This window comes from Crinia signifera, chromosome 2 (genome assembly GCF_055691185.1).
Source record: "Crinia signifera chromosome 2, ASM5569118v1, whole genome shotgun sequence".
NCBI lineage: Eukaryota > Metazoa > Chordata > Amphibia > Anura > Myobatrachidae > Crinia > Crinia signifera.
In genome coordinates, this window is record NC_139218.1 from 366,870,380 (window position 1) to 366,894,380 (window position 24,001).

At 43.7% G+C, this 24,001-nt stretch overlaps 1 protein-coding gene across 1 annotated transcript in view; it reads left to right on the top strand.

Annotated features, from left to right (window-relative positions):
• The window catches only part of DDX10 (DEAD-box helicase 10), a 207,419-nt gene that overhangs the window by 126,354 nt on the left and 57,064 nt on the right, over positions 1 to 24,001 (top strand). Inside the window, exon 16 of the mRNA XM_083169988.1 lies at positions 3,635 to 3,691. Coding sequence (XP_083026114.1) covers positions 3,635 to 3,691 — 57 coding nt within the window. The remainder of the gene's footprint in view (positions 1 to 3,634; positions 3,692 to 24,001) is intronic.

Below are 24,001 nucleotides of genomic sequence, written 5' to 3' on the forward strand. Positions count from 1 at the left end.
GCTGACAGCCAACACACAGCACAAGCTATCATAGTTGTGTGCTGAGCGAGCTGACAGCGCCAGCGTTCTCCGGTAGAGAACACTGACAGTCTGCGAGACTGATGGGCACTGACCAACAATCTCGGACAGTGGCACACATTGCTGTTGCTAGAGCCCCCACACACACACACACCGATGTTGGGGTATTTTCTAAGCGATTTTGCAAAACTAAGTAAAGTCATTTAGAAAATGCCTTAATTATCAGCATTTAGAACAAATGGGCAAATTAGTCAGTAGCGTATAAGTGCACGCAACCATGAAAATCAAAGTCAATTACAAATAGGGATTTTCGGGACTTGCAGCAATAACTTGCAGTTTTCTACAAATTGGGGCCTGGGCGAAAGGACTGAAAAAGTGAAAAACCCATGTGAATTTGTCATCAGCAAAAACTGAAGAATTTGAGTGAATTTGCATTGTACAGCACAGCAAGTATAAGCAGCAATGTCACAAAATGTCAATGAAAATACCTTTTTTTAATTTTTTTTTAATCAAAATAGAAAAACCCCGGCACTCCATTTCCTGGCGTACATTCTCACTATTCAACAAGCGTATTGCAGACCGGATGGAGTCAAAATCCCAGCGGTCGAAATACCGACGCCTGAATCCTGACCACCGCAATGCCGGCAATTTCTCCCTCTATGGGTGTCCACGACCCATAGAGCTCAGGAAATAAGATGTAGAAAGTTGCAGGTGAAGCACAGCAGAACTTGTTCTGAGAGAAATTCACGGACGTTGATCTGTAGCAATTCCTGTTTTTATTTCGATTTAGTCTTTACATTTTTTGGCTTCCTTGCTTGATGTTGTGGCCTGTAGATTATTTAGGGGGGTATGCAATGTGGGATCACGACTGTCAATCCCTGCCGACAGCCGCGATCCTGGCCCGGTTGCGGTCAGATCGACCGCATAACCACAGACTGGATTCAATGTCCCGCCTGCCGATGGGCCCAAAGGGAACGCGGCCGTGAAAATGGCCATGGATTGTCCATCTGCGGCCCAAATAACGTCAAACCGCGGCCGTTATCGGCAGAATGGGCCCAACGGCTTCTCAAGTCGTTCTGCCATGATCCCGCATCAATGCTGTTGTTAATGACCGCATTGAATAGGGAGCCACCGCTATTTCCCACGTCGGAAATAGCGGTGGCACATTGCATACCCCCTTTAGTCTGTTGTTATACCCTTTTTAAAAATGACACAAGTAGTCTCTGCTCAACCTTACAAGTCTGTGAAGAATAGCTGAGTCACGGAAAGCCTTTTTATTGTGTTGCAGCCATTTTTAAGTAGTTTCAGTAGTTACTAAAATTTGATGTAGTAATGCTCTGATCTCTGTTAAGACACTCACTTCTGTGACATCGGCCCTTGGCTGATGGGGATGTGTTCAAGTGGTAAGGGACTATTTGGATATTAATGGCACATTTCAAATCTATATACCACATTTTAAATGAGTGAGGGGGTGTGGGGGGGGGAGCATTGTAGTGTGTACTGAGAGTGGTGCTAATTTTTGTCCACAACAGAGTATTTAAGGACAAGCAGCCTATACCGCTCTATACTTTTAAACCTAATACATTAATAGTTAGGTGGACGGTGGTGTTGGGTTTCCAGTCCAAATGAGGACAGTAATGTGGGTTGTGCTGCAGGCTTTCCCATCCGCTTTGCCTTGGAATACAATTATGTGAGTGCACGAACGTGGAATAGATTTGCATTAGTGAAGTTCAGACATTGCTGCAAAAAAAATGTAGAGACGGTTTCCTTTCTCATACTTACGGCAAATTGAAGAAATAAATCATTGGATATCTCATTATATTTCTCCTTGCATACTGCGGTGGAATTTAAATTGCCTTTTGTTGCAGCATCACCAAACGGCTGCTTCCTTATCATACTGAGTACAGATGGCTTAAGAACAGAAGCGGGTTATAGGGCAACACTACCAGCCTTGCATCCACTTTACTCGAACTCTCCACTCTCCCTTTGTGTTCTAATAGTTTTGTAAATTGTAAGTAAGGACTGCAACCTCCCGATCACAAGGCTTTTAGAACTTCTGTCCGACTTAATTATTCTGGCTTCTTAAGTCTTGTCTATATAATTAACAATTAGCCTGTCTCCTACATTAGATGGCAGTAGTTACTTGCACTATTGTAATCCGCTAAGGAGCATTATGGGGGTTTCTCTCCTCATTTTGTATTCAGTTCATACATTATTATATGCTGTATAATATGTATTTTATCCACTTGTTAAACTATTATTGTTGCATGGTTGTGCCCACTTGTTACACCACTATTACTATGCACTTAGAACTGTATTATTGTGTCCACTTATTACACTCACCAGCTGTTGGGAAAAACAAGTCCCAGCATGCCCTGTCATTGTTTCCTATTGGGGAATGAGAAAGTTGTCGCGGCATGATGGGATGCGTAGTTGTCCAGCAGATGAAGAGGCACAGGTTTGCCAGGAAAGATCTATTATACCCTTTTCACACCGCACCTCGGACCCGGGTAATTGCTGGGTTGGTGATGCGTCGAACCGGGGTAAAGGTGCAGTGTGAAATCACCAAAGCTGCTAATAATAATAATAATAATAATAATAATAATAATAATATTTTTTTTTATATAGCGCTCTTTCTCCATTAGCACTCAAGGCACTTAACAGATAGAATTAATGTAATACATTACAGGAACAGTGAAGTACGGAAATGCTTTTCATAAACTATACTTAAAGGCATTATGGAAATGCTTGAGTAAACAGGAAAGTCTTGAGTGTTTTTGAAGAATTGTAGAGTGGGGGTCTCTCGAACTGTGTGAGAAAAGTGCGTTCCATAGAGTCGGAGCCGCATGGTTAAAAGCTCGACCCCCCCAGATGAATTACGGAAGATTCCATAACCCGGGATATAAGGAGGACTAAACCCATGTTGCCCTCTGTATAACGGTCGACCTAGGTTTAATATGAAAGCATCGGACCTGGGATCTCGACCCGGCTTTGCCATGTGAGAGGTGTATTACTGTAGTGGTGATTGCTATTGTCTTCTGGTTGGCTACTCTTTCACCCCTGTAGGTGTACGATCTCCATGCTGGGCGGAAATATTCAAAAATTTCAAATGTTTTTGTAGTGCTCAATATTAATTTATCAAGTCAAAAGTTTCTCCACCTTCAAAGGATTCTGTGCTTCCAGGCCTATTTGTTTTGTTTTTCTCCCCTAATGTAGACTTTGAAAGTCATCTTCTAAATGTCTCTTTTCTAGGTCGACACGTGATACCCTGTTAGGTAGACAGGTTATGTCGTCACTTATTTTTTCTTCACCTGATAAAGCAAGGGAGTAATTAAGTCGTAGTTGGATGCCATTACCCCTCCCTGCAATGCCACAGACCAATATGTGTTTATTTCTAAGAGACAGACTTTGTATTGTTGCACAGAATGTTTTATGTTGATCCTTTTATTAGGATCTGAAGGTACCGTGTGATTGTTCTTAATGTTTGGATTATTTGTAATGGAGCATATAATAATGAAGGGCATGGCAGCGGTCTTTTACAGCGCTTTTGAATATGGTTTGAAAATACGAGATGCAGGCAGCAGCGAGGGTTCTAACCTCTTCATTTTAATTACAGGAAAAACGACTGAAGGAAAAGGCAGCCAGGCGGGCCACCAGTAAGAGAGGGGAAAAGGTAAGCACGCAGTCTCTGAAGCTTCTGCTTTGGAGATGGAAAAATGTCCTGCACTTAGTGTTGCAAGTAGAGCCAGTGTCCACTTACGTCTGTCTATTCTGGTGTGATCTAATGCATTACAACTTTCCCACCCCAGGCTGTCCCCTTTTTCATCCATGATGCTGTAGTCACCTGGCTATTTCACTTCCCCCAACCACACAACCTGCAATATCAATCTTCCAGGTGTTCTGCCCGCTCTGTAACTGTTAGACGTGCAGGTGGGGAAGGTTCTGGAGTACAAAGCACTTTTAGGTGGCCTTTGACTGATCACTGTTAAAGAAAACCAACAAAAAATAACGCCATCCTCTAATTAAGTGGTTTAGTTTTTTTGTTTTTTTTCACCATTTTTTTAAACCCTATACCATAAATCAAATCTCATTTTTCCTTATCTCACCAATCTGACACATAAAATGAGATTCTGGCATATGCCTCACGGCCATCTCAGCCTGGATGACCCAACGCTTCCTGAAACTAAAAATGGCTAAAACTGAACTTCTAATCTTCCATCCCCCGAACATCCCCTCTTCTCCCACTATCTCCATCAGCATTGGTGAAACCGAGATCACCTCCACCGACCAAACGCGCTGCCTCGGTGTCATCATTGACTCCTCCCTCTCTTTCACCCCCCACATTCGTGCTCTCTCACAGTCTTGCCGCTTTCACCTACGCAACATCTCACGCATCAGACCATTCCTCTCCACTGACGCGACCAAAATTCTCATTCACTCTCTTGTCATCTCCCGCCTTGACTACTGCAACATCCTTCTCTCTGGGCTACCTCTCACCCGCCTCGCACCTCTCCAAACCATTCTTAACGCTGCTGCTAGGCTCATCTTCCTCTCCCGCCGCTCTACCTCCGCCTCCCCCCTCTGTCTATCTCTTCACTGGCTCCCCATTCCTTTCCGAGTTCTCTTTAAACTCCTCACCACCACCTACAAGGCTCTCTCCTACTCCACCGCTCCTTACCTCTCTTCACTGATCTCTATCTACACTCCCTCCCGTCCTCTTAGCTCCATTGCTGACCGCCGACTGACCTCTCACCTAATCACCTCCTCCCACTCCCGTGTCCAAGACTTCTCTCGTGCTGCCCCCCTGCACTGGAACAACCTCCCGCCACCCATCAGGCTTTCTGATTCCCTTACCTCCTTCAAGCGCTCCCTCAAAACCCACTTTTTTCGACTAGCCTATCCCTCCCTCCTAACCTCTTTTGATCCTCCTATTCTGCCTCCGTTCCCCTCCGGTCCTACTTATCCTGTTGTTTTTCGTTCGTCCACCCACCTATTTTTAGTATGTTAACTCTTATGAGTAGGGTCCTCCTGCCTCACGTACTCACCCTACCTCTTTACCTCACCTGTCCACCTGTCCTGTTCTTCCCTTCCTCTACTTCATCTTCAGTCTCCTCGACAATTTTGACACCTACTTCTGAACTGATGCTGATTTTATTTCTACCAGCTATACCCCTATTTATACTGTATTTTTCAACACACCCTGTACGTTACCTTGTCATTTGTTTTTTGTTTGCTATGTACGGCGCTGCAGACACTTTGCGGCACCTTATAAATAAACATACTACTACTACATATGCCAAGCATTTTATCTGTGGAGTGCAAAGGTCTCTGCAGCCAGGCTCCTTCTCTGCAATATATTTCTTTGCCACCAGATGGCACCTTGGCAGAATTATTTTCCACATTGATGAATGAAATGTTTGCATTGGAGTCTGTTGCAGCACTGTGCATAAAAACATAGAGGTAATTAAATGGGCATTATGCAGTCATGTCATCTGTGCTATAACAGTGTATGTGTATATATATATATATATATATATATATATATATATATATATATATATATATATATATATATATATATATATATATAGCATGTATAATCTATATTATGTATATTATAAATTGCTAATAATAAACTTAGTGTTATATGCTCACAGTCAGTGGTAGAAGTAGAACATGCAACTTGGTCCATCACACAATGCAGAGTCTTTGCCCCAAGCAGCGGTATCTGTCCATCACACAGTGCAGAGCCTTTGCCCTAAGCAGTGGTATCTGTCCATCACACAGTGCATAGTCTTTGATGGACAGATACCTCTTCTTAGGACAAAGACTCTGCACTCTGATGGACAGATACCACCGCTTGGGACAGAGTGCAGAGTCTTTGGCCCAAGCAGTGGTATCTGTCCATCACACAGTGCAGAGCCTTTGGCCCAAGCAGTGGTATCTGTCCATCACACAGTGCAGAGCCTTTGGCCCAAGCAGTGGTATCTGTCCATCACACAGTGCAGAGCCTTTGGCCAAAGCAGTGGTATCTGTCCATCACACAGTGCAGAGCCTTTGGCCAAAGCAGTGGTATCTGTCAATCACACAGTGCAGAGCCTTTGGCCCAAGCAGTGGTATCTGTCCATCACACAGTGCAGAGCCTTTGGCCCAAGCAGTGGTATCTGTCCATCACACAGTGCAGAGCCTTTGGCCCAAGCAGTGATATCTGTCCAGTTGTAGTGTATGTGGGTGTGTTGTACTGCGTGTGGTGTGTTTCTGTCCAATGTGTTAAGTGTGTGAGGTGCGCTACGTATATATATGTGTGTGTGATATATGCATATTCCAAATTATTCCTAATTGTTGAAAGCCACCACCATAATGTCAGAATGGGGTGCATGTGTAGACTTTGCTTTCCGTCCCTTTAAACCGAGATGCTCCTGGATTATACAGGTTCTCTGGCTGATAAAATCCCGGTGATGTGCAGGCTTGAAGGCATCCATCCATAGAACCTGTATAATTCATGTGTCCCAGTGTAAAGGGATAGTATGGTAAGCATATACATATGTCATTTTCTAACAAATGGTGATAGCGCTTTGATTGTCTACATTGCTTTCTATCGTGTGATTTTCATATTGCGGCAGATATTTCCATTATTCTTTCTAGAGGTTACCCATTCTCGCTGCATGTAGCCCTATAAACAATGATGGGGTAATTATCTATACAGTTCTATTGAAATGGAAGGTACGGTCATTAGGCTACACTACAGTGAAGGCCTTATAATACTATGGGCGGTATTCAATGAGGCTGATTCGCCAGGTTTTTATGGCGATTTTGTGCTGTAAGGCGAATTTTTGACTAAAACGGTGAATCACCCTATTCAATGACCACATGGCGAATACATTTCAAGGTTTTTTTCGCCATGATTCACCGAGTAGCAATCACTATCTTTTTATGGTGAAGTGGAAGGTGAACTTTTAAAATAAAGTGTTTTGTTTTTTACAATTGGTGTCAAAAACTCTGGAATTTTATTCTGAGGAGGGGCATGCTATTTTTATTCATGTGCTGTAAGCACATGAATATATATATTTAATTTAAAAAATATATATTATTATTATTATTATTTTTTTTTTACACAGACCAGCCAGCAGGGGGCCGGGAGCCGAGCCGCTCATTAGATATTCATATATTCACTTCACCCGATCATTACATATGCATGATCGGGTGTAGTGAATATACCCGGTCCCCTGCTGGCACCCCCGGGGGGTATCCTGTGCTGCCTGGCTCCCGGGGAGCCCACCTCCCCCCCACAAACGTTCTGGGGCAGGCAGGGAGACTTCCATCTCCCTGCCTGCCACCGTCCTCAGGCTCCCTGCGGCGTCCGCCGCAGGAGCTCAAATTCGCCAGTCAGGGGCAGCGAGCCCTTGACTCGTTGAATACCGGAGCCGGCGAGGCTCCGGAACGCAGCGAGCAGTGGCGAATGTGCAGCGAATCCTAAACAGGATTCTCTGCACGTCGCCGGTATTCACATTGAATACCGCCCTAACTATTAAGCATATAAGAGCTTTATAGTGATGCAGTTAGTGGGTTTTACCTAATGTTTCATTATTTGATAAGAATAGCATACACATGGCAATGGAACACAACACTAAAATGGTGCAGTCCTATTTTGCCCTTTCTTTATAATGGTGGTTTTTTTAATGAATTTTTGAACTTTTCTGCAACTGAAAGGACTTTTGGATCCTGCAGTATATTGGCCAAGCCCACACTCCTGTGACAGTCGCTTTAGGGGATTGGAGTTATTAAACAGGCAAAAAATTTTTTTTAATCATTGATGGCTGCCAAATGGTTGCATCCGGTTGGAGGATCGTAGTTTCCAGCGGATTGGAGGACAGGCCCCCGCCGGTGTATGAGCCCCCTAAATTACTGAGGAATAATTTTTCTGCATTGCCCAGAGACTGGATGTGCAGGTGGTAGCTTAGACCTTACTGCCTAGTGACTGGATGTACTGGAGGTAGCTCAGACCTTACTGCTCAGTAACTGGATGTACAGGTGTTAGCTAAGACCTTACTGGCCAGAGACTGGATGTGCAGGTGGTAGCTCAGACCTTACTGGGCAAAGGCTGGATGTGCAGGTGGTAGCTCAGACCTTACTGGCCAGAGACTGGATGTACAAGCGTTGGCTAAGACCTTACCGCTCAGAAACCTGATGTACTGTACAGGTGGTAGCTCAGACCTTTCTACTCAGAAACCTGATTCAGATCTTACTGCTCAGTGACAGCATGTACAAGTGGTACTGGAGCTCAGGCCTTACTGCCCAGTGACTGGCTGTACGGGTTGTAGCTCAGACCTTTCTGCTCAGAAACCAGTAGCTCAGATTTTACTGCTCAGTGACAGTATGTACAAGTGGTAGTTCAGACCTTACTGCCCAGTGACTGGATGTACAGTACATGTAGCTCCGGCCTTACTGCCCAGTGACTGGATGTACAGTACATGTAGCTCAGACCTTACTGCCCAGTGACTGGATGTACAGTACATGTAGCTCAGGCTTTACTGCCCAGTGACTAGATGTACAGTACATGTAGCTCACACCTTTCTGCTCATTGACTGGATGTACAGTACATGTAGCTCAGGCCTTACTGCCCAGTGACTGGATGTACAGTACATGTAGCTCCGGCCTTACTGCCCAGTGACTGGATGTACAGTACATGTAGCTCAGACCTTACTGCCCAGTGACTGGATGTACAGTACATGTAGCTCAGGCTTTACTGCCCAGTGACTAGATGTACAGTACATGTAGCTCACACCTTTCTGCTCATTGACTGGATGTACAGTACATGTAGCTCAGGCCTTACTGCCCAGTGACTGGATGTACAGTACATGTAGCTCAGGCCTTACTGCCCAGTGACTGGATGTACAGTACATGTAGCTCAGGCCTTACTGCCCAGTGACTGGATGTACAGTACATGTAGCTCAGGCCTAACTGCCCAGTGACTGGATGTACAGTACATGTAGCTCAGGCTTTACTGCCGAGTGACTGGATGTACAGTACATGTAGCTCAGGCCTTACTGCCCAGTGACTGGATGTACAGTAGGTAGCTCACACCTTACTGCCCAGTGACTGGATGTACAGTACATGTAGCTCACACCTTTCTGCTCATTGACTGGATGTACAGTACATGTAGCTCAGGCCTAACTGCCCAGTGACTGGATGTACAGTACATGTAGCTCAGGCTTTACTGCCGAGTGACTGGATGTACAGTACATGTAGCTCAGGCCTTACTGCCCAGTGACTGGATGTACAGTAGGTAGCTCAGGCCTTACTGTCCAGTGACTGGATGTACAGTACATGTAGCTCAGGCCTTACTGCCCAGTGACTGGATGTACAGTACATGTAGCTCAGGCCTTACTGCCCAGTGACTAGATGTGCAGTACATTTAGCTCAGGCCTTACTGCCCAGTGACTGGATGTACAGTAGGTAGCTCAGGCCTTACTGCCCAGTGACTGGATGTACAGTAGGTAGCTCAGGCCTTACTGCCCAGTGACTGGATGTACAGGTTGTATCTCAGGCCTTACTGCCCAGTGACTGGATGTACAGTAGGTAGCTCAGGCCTTACTGCCCAGTGACTGGATGTACAGTACATGTAGCTCACACCTTACTACCCAGTGACTGGATGTACAGTACATGTAGCTCCGGCCTTACTGCCCAGTGACTGGATGTACAGTACATGTAGCTCAGGCCTTACTGCCCAGTGACTGGATGTACAGGTTGTAGCTCAGGCCTTGCTGCCCAGTGAATGGGTGTACAGTACATGTAGCTCAGGCCTTACTGCCCAGAGACTGGATGTACAGGTTATAGCTCAGACCTTACTGTCCAGTGACTGGATGTACAGTACATGTAGCTCCGGCCTTACTGCCCAGTGACTGGATGTACAGTACATGTTGCTCAGGCCTTACTGCCCAGTGACTGGATGTACAGTACATGTAGCTCAGGCCTTACTGCCCAGTGACTGGATGTACAGTACATGTAGCTCAGGCCTTACTGCCCAGTGACTGGATGTACAGTACATGTAGCTCAGGCCTTACTGCCCAGTGACTGGATGTACAGTAGGTAGCTCAGGCCTTACTGCCCAGTGACTGGGCGTACAGGTTATAACTCAGACCTTACTGCCCATTGACTGGATGTACAGTACATGTAGCTCAGGCCTTACTGCCCAGTGACTGTATGTACAGTAGGTAGCTCAGGCATTACTGCCCAGTGACTGGGTGTACAGTAGGTACCTCAGGCCTTACTGCCCAGAGACTGTATGTACAGGTTATAACTCATACCCAGTGACTTGATTTGCAGGTGGTAGCTCAGACCTTACTGCTCAGTAACTAGATGTACAAGGTCAGCTCTGACCTTACTGCCCAGAGACTAGATGTACATGAGGTAGGTCAGACCAAACTGTTCATAATCCATACTAGCCCCCATACACACTGGACAAGAACGTAAAATATGTTGTTTAGAAGGGCTCTTCTGAGTGATATCATTTACTACATTGTCTAGGGTGTACACTCAACATTGTTGGTAATGCTTACTCCCGCGCATTGTTAATGACCCCATCCCTCGTCTGAACAGTTCAGATGAGGGAGGTCCTTGTTGAACTTGCAGCAGCAGGGCCCCGGCTCCAACATCACTAGCTCCCTGCCGGCACACTTGCCAATGCTGGCACTCCGCCGGATCCTTGCCACCGCCAATATCGCCACGTACACACATCGGCTTGTGTGTTCCCGGCTTTATACTACACAGTCTCAGAGAGTGTACTTGTTTTTTAAATTCCAATTTGGTATAAAGAATCTTGTCAGAGAAGATATTTTGGATTCGGATATGCACAATTTGTACAAAGAATTCAAATAGCTTTGTCCATTCCTGTGGTAGTTACATTTTCTTCTGAATAGCGAATTGATGATTATACACATATCTTCTCTGTGATAAGACAGAAGTATCTCTTTAAAACGATAACTTCTCAGACGTTCTGTCCTAAAACAACCTGAGCTGTAAAACTACAAGTTTCACCGCATTGATTCCAAAGTTATCGAAAGGGTAGATTTTTAGATCATTGATATAGTTCAGCAGGGCAGGGCGGGTGTTCTGACACCGAAAACAGGAAAAGATGCTTAATAGTGTCACCATGTCCCCACAATAAAACCAATTTGTCACCGGGGTGTCACCCTGTGAAATAAACAGTTGATGAACTTCTCAGAGACGACGTGGTGTTTTGCTTGAGTCGCTGAATAGGATCGGCTGACAACGAGTCCAATTTATTCCGTACTGTATGATCCGATGACATGTCGGTGCAGTGATGCGTCTCATCCCCTAATGTCTTTCAGGATTATCCAAAGAATTTAATCAACTTTGAGATGTATCAGTGCAGTGTCTTGTCTAAGTAAAACACGATTTCTTAATACGCTCAAACATCTAATGCTCTAATTACTTTTCCATTCATGTTTTTAACAAAATAATATTATGTATTGTGGCAGATACAGCATATTAGGTTAATGTGGGGAATACAGACCAGGTTTCAGAGCAGCAGCAGGGAAATAAGATCCGGTCCTGGTTTTCTAACTGATTTGTTCAAGGTGGGGCTGATTAGCAGCACCTGTGGCTTCCTGATATAGGTGTTTCCAGGGCAGGAGGTCATTGTTCCTGATGGCGGAATATCTGCCTAGGTGATAGGCCAGGGGTGCAGGCTACCGTAAGGACCACTGGGACATAATGAGAAGCGTGCACTATGCCGTGATACCTGTATGCTGCAATGATGTAGCTATCTTTGCCTATGCTGATTACCTGGTATGCTGTTTACCTGCTACAAAATAAAGACCAAGACTGCATCTTATCCAGTGTATGAGATTCTTTTTAGCAAAATATTCATTCTTGCTTTAGGCAGGTGTGGAGAAGGCTTTCGAAAATAGAAGTGTTAGCAGTTTATTTTTATTTATTTTTATTTTTTGAAATTATGTTTAGTAAGGTTTACAGTAACAATGAGACAATAAAAACATTGTACAGAGAGCAAAGCTTTGTGAGTTGTTATGATATCCAGCACAATGGGAATGACAATCAACAGAACAGAGATATGGCTGGATACAATACCAATATCAGTACATATATAATGCGGATATACATAGTATAAGTAATCCTATAATCATTTTCAATTAGGATAAATTCTGCATATCAACATATCAGGAACCTATTTTTTGTTTCTATTTTAACAAAACAGTGAATTTAAATGAGACAATCATTTTTTTATCGATTAACAAAATGCGAAGTGAGTGACAGAAGAGAACTCTAGAGTAAATCAATATTTGATGTGACCATCCTTTTGCATTCAAACCAATCTAACAGCCAATCAGCTATGAACTGTCATTTTCCAAACACAAACTGTAACATTGTTTTTATGAGTTGATTGGCTGGCACTTTATCACGCTACACATTATCACTTTTCAAGGCTTAGTACATCTCTCCCACCCCCCCCCCCCCCCCCCCCCCATACCTGGGCTCACTTACCTTTTCCCTTCTCCATGTTGGGGCAGGCACTTTTTGCCCACCATGCTGCAGCCACAGGTCACCTGTCACTGATAATCATTTCTGTAGGGTACATGACGAGGAAACAAGTATCCTGCCCTAACAGAGCCACAGGTCTTTTACCTTTTTAACCCTTTGAGTTCCAGCAGTTCGGTGAGATATCCGCTAAACATGTTAACGTCGCTCACATTTGTTATATAAATTCAAATAATGTGTGCAAAAAATATATATATATTTGCTATATAAGGTAAACATTGCAGGTCATTGTGATGAAGAAAAATGTCTGCTTGGCAATTTCCACATCTGTTTTTACAAATACACTTGGGACTCAAAGGATTAATCTCAAAACACCCCTTAGCGATGTGCAGTAAGTAGTGTTACGGGGCACGTGCCCCAATTGTCCCTGTCCCTTTTGATTCTGCAATTGTACATTTCTGCCTATTTACGAACACAGCTGCCACTGTCTCTGCTTCTTTATTTGCCCTGCTCATGTCATGTCACTGTCCCCATCACACACATTCCAGCCCTCACTAACTGAATCTCATGAGTGATACGATCCCAACTTCTATCGGCACGCCGCTCTCCTGAAATATTCTGTGCAGCTGTGGTGGTTCCGATGATATTGGTTACAGGCGTACTATCTTTCTCCTGCATCATTATGGTTCTGACTCTTGCAGCATTATGCAGTAGTATTATGACGCATTTCTCTTGGAAATGGGCCGGGATATAGAAGGGGTCACCTTCTCCCTTGGGTGTTCAGGAGGGATGCAGTCATTTGTTCTACAGCATGACAGTCATTAGGTCAACGTGGGAAAAGGTCGAATGGTCATTCGTTCGACAGCGTCTAGGTTAAGTCAGATGATCGACATGGGGTTTTTCACTGTTTTTGAGCCGACGTGTGCCGACAGGCGGTATTTCATGCCCTACCATCCACTAGGGCATGGTGGGAGAATAAAATAGTGTGCCGAGTGTAGCAAGGCACCGTGCCTGACTCATAGCGAGCGCAGCACTTTAAACTGTGTCCATGTGGACTGTGTTGACATTCAGGTAAAAAAACTGTGAAAAACCCCCATGTCAAACTTTTGACTGTCGAGCTAATGACCTGTCGAACTAACAACCTGTCGAACTAATGACCTTTTGACCTTTTTCCATGTCGACCTTTTCCCATGTTGACATAATGACTGTCGACCATCATGCTGTAGACCAAATTATCCCAACCTGTTCAGGAGTCTTCTGAACATTCCATGAGAGTACACAAGGATGGTCTCAGGTGTTATATCCTTGTTCATGTCAAAGTTTGGGACATACAGGTGAGCATTAGATTTAGTTTAGTTTAGAAAACAAAATGAGCATTTTATTTGGCTACATAACGCAGCGGTGTACAATTTTTTTAAAATATTTGCATACAGATCTTTACAAAGTAATTGGATATATTTCTATAACAATGTAACCTATTTATTGTAACAGATTTAGCAGATTTAGGAGGGGGTTTCAATCCTGGGCAAATTTTCAGGAGGCCAAAAATCTTCTCCTGGGTTTTTTTGGGGGAAAATTCAGTTTGCCACCATTCAATCCCAGTGCTGATTTTTTCGCTGGGTCGGAAAATCCAACATTTGGTGAAAATTGCGTGGATCAGTAAAATTGATGCAAATTCACTTATTTTGGCGAATTTGCGGCCCATTTTGACAATTTTTCTGGTTGTTGTCACCCATCCCAATTCGCCCCCTCAAAGTGAAATACCATCGGCAAAAATGAACTAAAAAACTAATACTAATAAGCAAATTTATTGCCAATTTTTAGCCTGGCAAGGAAATTTGGCCGGTTTTGAATACCCCCCTAAATATAGACTTAATCAAGCTTGGGGCTCCTGTTTATCCTGTTTTTCCTTGTCAATCCTGCTTCCACATTGAGATGACCATCGTGAACAGTTTCCTATAGATGTTTTCCAATTCAGCACTCCGGAACAGCGCGTTCACTAGATATTGTGGATTTAGCAAATACAAGGTCGCCCAGCTTTCCTTAGATACCCGTTAGAAGCCTTGGAGACATGTTGGTAATCTTATTCACTTTCCAGCCCCGTAATAACAATCTCTCGGCTCATTTTTCACCTGTCCGCGCAATAGATGATTTATTTAACCCTTTGCAGTCCTATTACTTGCTTGCCCAATAACCTGTGTTACTTATATGTGCGTTAACGTTACCGAACATCCTACACCGCGCACAATAAAGCAGACAGGTGACAGCCGCGTTCTTCATTACTTGCTCGGTAGAATGAATCATACAATCAAAACACATTTTCTTTCCAAAAACAATATTCTATATCAAACGGTTACAAAGTGCCCATTACCTGACAGGCTCCAGCTTAGCGTGGAGATCAGGGAACAGATGTGGACACCAGTGAGGTCTCCCACCTACAAAGATGTAGAAAATGTTCAATGGTAACCTTGGAAACCTCCAAATACCGCGTTTAAAAAAGACTAATTGGGCTCCGCAGGATATAGTCTTCCGTTTTTTTTTGTTTCCCCCGTGCTTTAAAAGCGGTGACTAATTTCTCATTACCTAAGACCAGCTTGAAATGGACGTCTGAGATCTGCTTCCTCGGTGGTGATTTACGTCAGCGCATATGAAGTGTATAAAAGTGGACAGCGTTGTCATGGGATTTGCTGCAGAAATGTGCTCTTTCTGGAGGCTGCTTTTTTAAACGGGTCAGTTAACCCCATACTTGCCTTTCCTCTTCTCCCGGAGAGGAGTCCAGATAGTATGTGTCAGGGGGGCGGGGCAAAGCTGATGTCGCCAAAAGCCCCGCCCCCTTGCCTGGCAAACTCGGCAATTCCCGGGTCCGCGGGTTGAGCGAGGGTGCTTGCTACTGGATTTGCACACAAAATTGCAATTTAAGCTATATTAGCCCCATAAATGATATAGCGGGTTTAGCTTGGTGCAGTGTTCAGGTGCTTAATCAGGGTCAAATTATTGCTGTATTTTGTAATCCAACATTCCCTGACTAGATGAGATACATAAAGTGTAAGATCTATTCTTTGTGCTATTCAACTTCATTTATTGTACATCATTTTGGCAGGTTGCATATGATTTTCCATGAATTGTAGGAATAATTCTTCATGATTAATTTATAGACAGATAAAGAGCTTCATTTGGCTCTCCTAGCAGGAACACCATCAGCCAAAAAACATTCATTTGACCTGTGGGACATTGTGCAGTGATCATGTGATCAAGAGGGTAATTCAGACCTTCTCACCGTCGAATTACCTTTCCTCTGTTCGCGGACGAAAGGTAACCCAGCAGCTACTTTTCACCTGCGAGTTGTTCCACGAATTGGGGTTGAGTGCTGACGTCATGTGATATCAGCCATCTGCCCCGATATGGCAGGGGACCCTGGGCCCCGCCCAGCCTTTCTATGGGGCACATGAAATGCCGGGTGTCCACCCCGGAATGTCCCCTGCCTGTCAATCAGCCTGCGCATGCAATCTATCGCAGGTGCTAGAAACGTACCTGCAGTGACACTGATGGTCCAATTTTAATTTATCCTATGTGCTGCACATAAGATCTCCAGGCTCCCATGCGATGCAAGATAGGGGTACACCAAAAGGTGTCACTCAGAGCTCACAGTAACCAGAGAATGTTATATTAAATCAAATGAAATGAGAGTCATGATTAGGGTGGCCAATCCCGGGATCCTGGGATTTGGCCCCTAAAACGCCGGGATTTCAATCCCGGGTTTAGAGTTCCCAATCCCGGGATTCGCAGTCTAATGCCAGGCAGTGTCTGAGCGTGTGCTCAGACACTGCCCGGCTTCTCCCTTCCCCGGCGTGGCTCTGCGCAGCATGACGAGGCCAAGCAGCTGTGCAGACCCGGCGCGCAGCATGACATCATCGCCCGTCCGCCCACCTGCCTGCCCTGCTCCTGGATGCCGCTCACTCACCCGCCTGCCTCCCGGCATCAGTAATCGGCCGCCCACCCTCCCAGCTTCACCGACCGCCCTCCGGGCCGCACTGCATCGGTGTAAGTAAATATGCGGGGTGGCCGGGGCGGGTTTTTTAATTAGAGAAGCCAATCCCGGGATCGGGCATTTTTCAATCCCGAATTCCGTGATTGAAAAAATGCTCCGGGATTGGCAACCCTAGTCATGATATACTTGTTATTGGTAATTTTTACCAATAACCGGTATATCATGACTCATTTCATTTGAATTCATATAACATTCTCTAGTTACTGTGAGTGCGGAGTGACACCTTTTGGTGTACCCCTATCTTGTCTATACTATTTAGGTATTTGTAGTGTACCTAACACACACACCGCGCGGCATCCAAACACTCTACCTCCCATGCAATGCACATGGGAACACGCAGCGGATCGGACTTGATGTCAACTTCCGATTTGGCCCGATTTTATCCGCTATATATCGGGCCTATCCGTCGGAATTGGATGGAATTAGACCTGTGTATGGGGATCTTAAGACATGTCTGATTATGTTTATGCGGAAAGAGTACAATAATCTGCGCTATGACGCACAACAGTTACCTACGCAAGTTAAAAATATCTTCGAAAACATGTATTTGTGTTAATGTGCTCCTTGCTATTTGCCCTGGTCTGTTACAGTGAAATGAGCTTAATAAACTTCCCGAAGTCTCCTCCCTTGTTGAGGGCAGACATCCTTGGTAAATAATGCAGACTATGCAGAAGCCAGTCCTTGGTCTGCTCAGTGTGCCCTCTTTTAGTTAGAATTACTGGTGGCAATTACTGTTCCTGCCTGCAAGATCCATTCAATAAATAAGATTCCCTGCGTGTCTCTAGGTATGACAGTCGATTTTCTACCTGACGGATGAATTCCCCAAAGTCTCTTCTAACTGTCACATAGCTCGCGTGGATATTGACCGCGGCTGTTCGTGTGGCTGTCATATTGAAAATACAACTGTCATCTCCGTCAGCGTGTGCAGATTGAAAGCTCGCATCCAACGGTCTTCCTTTCTTTACACTTTTTACAGTGTTCTACTGCAAATATAGCTGTGGGAAATACTAAACCAACTCTACTTTATTTACTAAGACTTTATATTTTACGCTGCCTGATGACATATGGCGTCGGTGCATAGGGAACAGGACAGACTTTGCTTTTTTTTTTCAATATAGAAGTGTATGCGTGACAACATTTACTGTGTATAACGCTTCAGGCAATTGTGTTAACATATGTCCTGAATTAGCAACCCTTAGGCCTCTGCCTTCCTAAGTATATACATTTACAGAGAAGGCCCCAGGTGGGCGACTTACTGCCATGAATAATATATATATAAAAAGTACAAGGTAGAGCTAATCGGATGTGCAAGCAGCTTCTGCTGATTAAAATGATGTGTGACATAGCTATTTTCAGTGTGTGACTGCCGCTGTAACTGCATACGAATAGTAATATTAGTGTTCTCCTGGGAAAACACTGTAATGTAGCATTTTGTATGCAAATATGGTCACAAACTGAATTTAGACATGCTGCAAATCATTTTAATCAGCAGAAGGTGAATGTGCAACCTATGTGTTCATTCTGTTTTGCAAAATTAGATTAATTTTAATGGAAAAAGTTGCAGGAAGGAACCGAAAGGGGGCTTGATGTACATGGACACATCTGTACATAAGTATGCAGATTTCAATATTTCCATTCCGTTTTACAGCCAAATCTCCTGAGAGATTAGGTATCTAATCCTGCTCTGTGAAATAGTATTTTTTATTGGATGCTAGCATTTGTTATGGATATGTTGTAGTTTTTTGTATTCTTTTAATAAGGAAGAACCACACTCTGTGAAGTTGTAATTACCTCTGCTGTTCTTTTAGCTGTTTTTTATTTTTTATTTTATTTTTTATTCCTTCCCGGCCTCTTTATGTTTCTTGGCCAGTAATTGTCAATGCGCTTTTGGTTCCAGTGTCCGATTGATTACGTTTTGATTGGTTTCTTGTCAGAGTGAGCCTGTTGTCTGCTTTTCTGTCTCATCGTCCCTTGTTGAGTTTCTCCATCCATTACAGCCCTCAGATCTGCTGACTCCGCCATGTTCTATGTTGATTTCTTGGTCTGCAGTACACATACTTATCACCAGCCCCATGTGCCATTTGCCTAGAAGATGGAACATGCATGACATTCAAGGGATGCGCTTTTGGAGACGATCTGCTTTCTAAGACGTTTTTATGACAATCTTTCTCAGACTAGCTGCCAAGTCGGGGCTTTTTAATGAGGTGCCTGGCCTTTCTTAGAAGCCCCCTGGTTTCCTTGCAGCATGCACAGGTTCTGTAGGACTCCTTCTGGCATCTCTAATAAAGCTCCTATGCGACAACTTTTCTCCTTTTCTGCAGAATTTATTTAAGAGTAATGAGTCTTTGTGTCAGATGAGTAATAAATAGGTGTTTGTATTAAAAGGCGTAATAGAACCTGCAAATCTATTTCATTCACCGCTTGGCATGGTGGTGCTGGGAGTACTGATTGTGAATTGCAAACACTTAATTGGCTCCTGTGTTTGGTCCACCTGACCATTCTTCCACCCCTCTTCTTCTCAACCAGCGCTGTGCAAAGAATCACTATACTCCCAGGAATTATTACTATGTGTAACCGAATTAGTTTTTTTTTTACATATATACAGATAGCCATCCTCATCTAGCCTTTTAACCCCTTCATGACAGAGCCAGTTTGTGCCTTCATGACAGAGCCCTTTTTTTCAAATCTGACATGTCTCACTTAAGTGGGGATAACTTTTTTTTGCTTTTACTTATCCCAGTGATTTTGAGATTGTTTTCTCGTGACACATTGTACTTCAAGTTAGTGGTAAATTTTGGTCGATACAGTCTGTGTTTTTTTGTGAAAAATACCAAAATATCGTGAAAAAATGGAAAATTTAGCAATATGCAAAATGTCACATTTTCTGCTTGTGAGACAAATAATCATACCACTCAAAATAGTTAATAACTAACAAAGACCATATGTCTACTTTATGTTGCAATCATTATTTCAACCTCCTTTTCATTTTTTTGGACACTAGGAGGCTTCAGATATGACTAGCAAATTCTCAAATTTTCAAGAAAATTTCAAACACTGATTTTTTTAGGGACCAGTTCAGTTCTGATGTGACTTTGAGGGACTTGTATGTGAGACACCCCCATAAATGATGCCATTTCAAAAACTGCACCCCTCACAGTATTCAAAACAGCATTTTGGAAGTTTGTTAACCCTTTAGGTGTTTCACAGGAATTAAAACAAAGTGTAGGTGAAATTTCAAAATTTCTTTTTTTTTTGCAGAGTTTCAATTTTAATACATTTTTCTAACGAATACAGTAGATTTTACTAGAGAAATGTGACTAAAAATTGATTCCCCCAATTCTTTTGTTTTCAAAAATATCCTATATGTGGCCCTAGTGTGCACGTTGACCAAACCACAGGCTTCATAATAGAAGGAGCACCTACTTGATTTTGGAGCCTCCTTTTTATGAGATTTTTTTTTAGGCACCATGTAGGTTTCTAGGCACCATAAGTGCTAAAAGTTAGGAACCTCCCCCACAAGTCACCCCATTTTGCAATCTACACCCCTCAGGGAATTCATCTAGGGGTATAGTGTACATTTCAAACCCCCAGGGGTTTCACCAATTTTGGTACAACTGGGATGTGAAAATGGAAAATTACATTTTTTTACACAAACATGCAGTTCTGGCTCAAAATTTTTCATTTTCACAAGGAATGAAGGAGACAAAGCACCCCAAAATCTGTGCCCCAATTTCTCCCGAGTACGGCAATGCCTCACATGTGACCAAAAAATACCAGTTGGGCGCATGGCAGGACTCAGAAGGGAAGGAGTGATTTTTGGATTTTGCAGCACAGATTTTGGTGGAATAAATGGTGGGTGCTATGTTGCACCAATACAGTGGAACCCCCCCCACAAGTCACCCCATTTTGCAAAGTACACCCCTCAGGGAATTCATCTAGGGGTATAGTGTACATTTCAAACCCCCAGGGGTTTCACCAATTTTGGTACAACTGGGCAGTGAAAATGAAAAATTACATTTTTTTACACAAAAATGCAGTTCTGGCTCAAAATTTTTCATTTTCACAAGGAATGAAGGAGACAAAGCACCCCAAAATCTGTGCCCCAATTTCTCCCGAGTACGGCAATGCCTCACATGTGACTAAAAAATACCAGTTGGGCGCATGGCAGGACTCAGAAGGGAAGGAGTGATTTTTGGATTTGGCAGCACAGATTTTGGTGGAATGAATGGTGGGTGCCATGTTGCATTAGCAAGACTCCCAAAGCACCAATACAGTGGAACCCCCCCACAAGTCACCCCATTTTGCAAAGTACACCCCTCAGGGAATTCATCTAGGGGTATAGTGTACATTTCAAACCCCCAGGGGTTTCACCAATTTTGATACAACTGGGCAGTGAAAATGAAAAATTACATTTTTTTACACAAAAATGCAGTTCTTGCTCAAAATTTTTCATTTTCACAAGGAATGAAGGAGACAAAGCACCCCAAAATCTGTGCCCCAATTTCTCCCGAGTACGGCAATGCCTCACATGTGACCAAAAAATACCAGTTGGGCGCATGGCAGGACTCAGAAGGGAAGGAGTGATTTTTGGATTTGGCAGCACAGATTTTGGTGGAATGAATGGTGGGTGCCATGTTGCATTAGCAAGACTCCCAAAGCACCAATACAGTGGAACCCCCCCACAAGTCACCCCATTTTGCAAAGTACACCCCTCAGGGAATTCACCTAGGGGTATAGTGTACATTTCAAACCCCCAGGGGTTTCACCAATTTTGATACAACTGGGCAGTGAAAATGAAAAATTACATTTTTTTTACACAAAAATGCAGTTCTGGCTCAAAATTTTTCATTTTCACAAGGAATGAAGGAGACAAAGCACCCCAAAATCGGTGCCCCAATTTCTCCCGAGTACGGCAATGCCTCACATGTGACCAAAAAATACCAGTTGGGCGCATGGCAGGACTCAGAAGGGAAGGAGTGATTTTTGGATTTGGCAGCACAGATTTTGGTGGAATGAATGGTGGGTGCTATGTTGCATTACCAATACAGTGGAACCCCCCCACAAGTGACCCCATTTTGCAAACTACACTCCTCAGGGAATTCATCTAGGGGTATAGTGTACATTTCAAACCCCCAGGGGTTTCACCAATTTTGATACAACTGGGCAGTGAAAATGAAAAATTACATTTTTTTACACAAAAATGCAGTTCTGGCTCAAAATTTTTCATTTTCACAAGGAATGAAGGAGACAAAGCACCCCAAAATCTGTGCCCCCATTTCTCCAGAGTACGGCAATGCCTCACATGTGACCAAAAAATACCAGTTGGGTGCATGGCAGGACTCAGAAGGGAAGGAGTGATTTTTGGATTTTGCAGCTCAGATTCTGGTGGAATGAATGGTGGGTGCTATGTGGCATTAGCAAGACCCCCGAAGCACGGTGAAATGATGAACCTAATAATCCATAGATGTGTGGTATATTTTGAAACACTCCTTTATACATAGGCCGGGTTTGTCAGGGCAAGTTTCACAGTGGAAAATAGTTTCCTTTCTTATTCCCTTTTTATAGCAAACTTTGCACCTTTTTTGTGTCCTGCCCTTTCTTGCAGTGGAGGGGATTTCGTTGGGAAAATGCTGCCCTGGTACAATACGGGGGCCAGTACTAGAAGTACTGGGGCCCTCTGCCTGCTGGTTCCCAAATATTAGGCCCTTTATGACTTCCTCTTGAAAGTGCATAAATGTCCCCCTCTGGCCGGTAGAACGGAATAGCACGTAAGCGTTATACAGTGCCATCTGGATGATATACACGGCCAGCTTCTTGTACCAGATATTTGTTTTCCACAGGGCACTGTACGGCTTCAGTACCTGATCTGAAAGATCCACTCCGCCCATGTACTTATTGTAATCTAGGATACAATTTGGTTTTGAGGTGTGGGTACTGGTACCTCGTACAGGGATGGAGGTGGTACTCTCTCCATGAATTGTTGTCAGTATAAGGACATCCCTCTTGTCCTTATATTTGACCAACAACATATTTTCGGTGCATATTCCCCTGCTTTCACCCCTTCTCATTACTTGGGCAATGTGCGTTTTTGGGAGGCCTCTTTGGTTCTTACGCACAGTACCGCAAGCTGCTGTACCTCTTGAACCAAGGGCCTTAAACAGGGGGATGCTGGTGTAAAAGTTATCCACATAGAGGTGATAACCCTTATCCAGGAAGGGGTGCATTAAATCCCAGACAATTTTTCCACTAACACCTACGAGGGAGGGGGGGCATTCTGGCGGTTCAATTCTTGAATCCTTCCCTTCATATACCCTAAACTTGTGGGTGTACCCTGTGGTGCTTTCACACAGCTTATACATTTTTATGCCATACCTTGCCCTCTTACTGGGAAGGTACTGGCGGAATTTAACCCTTCCTTTAAAATGTATAAGGGACTCGTCGATGCTAATACATTTATCAGGGATGTATAGCTCTGCAAATTTGGCACTGAAATGTTCAATGACCGGCCTGACTTTGAATAGCCGGTCAAAGGTGGGATCATCTCTGGGTGGGCACTGTGCATTATCGGTGTAATGTATAAATTTATGGATTGGCCCAAAACGAGTCCGAGTCATGGCCATACGGTAAAATGGGGTGCTGTACAGAACATCTGTACTCCAATATTGCCTAATTTCTGGCTTTTTTACTATGCCCATATGAAACACCAGACCCCAAAACGTCATCATCTCTACTGCATCTACAGGGGTCCACCTAGCAAATGATGACGTGGGGTTTTGAGCAATAAACTGCTGGGCATATAAATTAGTTTGGTCCACCATTAAATTTATAAAATCATCAGAGAAAAATAATTTGAAAAAGTCAATTTCTCTGAGACCTGTGGAATCAAATTGGATTCCTGGCATGGCCAAAAACTCAGGAACCTGGGGCTCAAAATTGTCTGGTGGTGGGGTCCATACGAGATCAATTATTGGGGGGGGGGTCTCAGCTGCTCTACGGGGGCGTCTTTGAGGGGGTCCCTCATCACCAGAGGAGGAAGAGGAGCTTAAGACGAATCCTTCAAATTCCCCGCTTGCCTCACTGGCTGTGTCAGAATCAGAAGCAAGCATGGCATATGCCTCCTCCACTGAATACATTCTTCTGGATGACTGGGATGACATTTGGGATGACATTTGGGATGACATTTTTATTTTTGTGTTACTGGTAGTGAAATGTTTCAACACGTGTATAGTGTAGGGGGGGGGGGGGTACAAACTTTATTTCAACCCGGGGGGTATGTAGTGTGTAGTGTGTATGTAGTGCAGAAAAAAAAAATACTTTATACAAAAAAAAAAAAATTGAAGGGGTTAAAAAAAAAAAAATTGAAGGGGTTAAAAAAAAAAAAATTGAAGGGGTTAAAAAAACAAAAAAAAAGGTCCT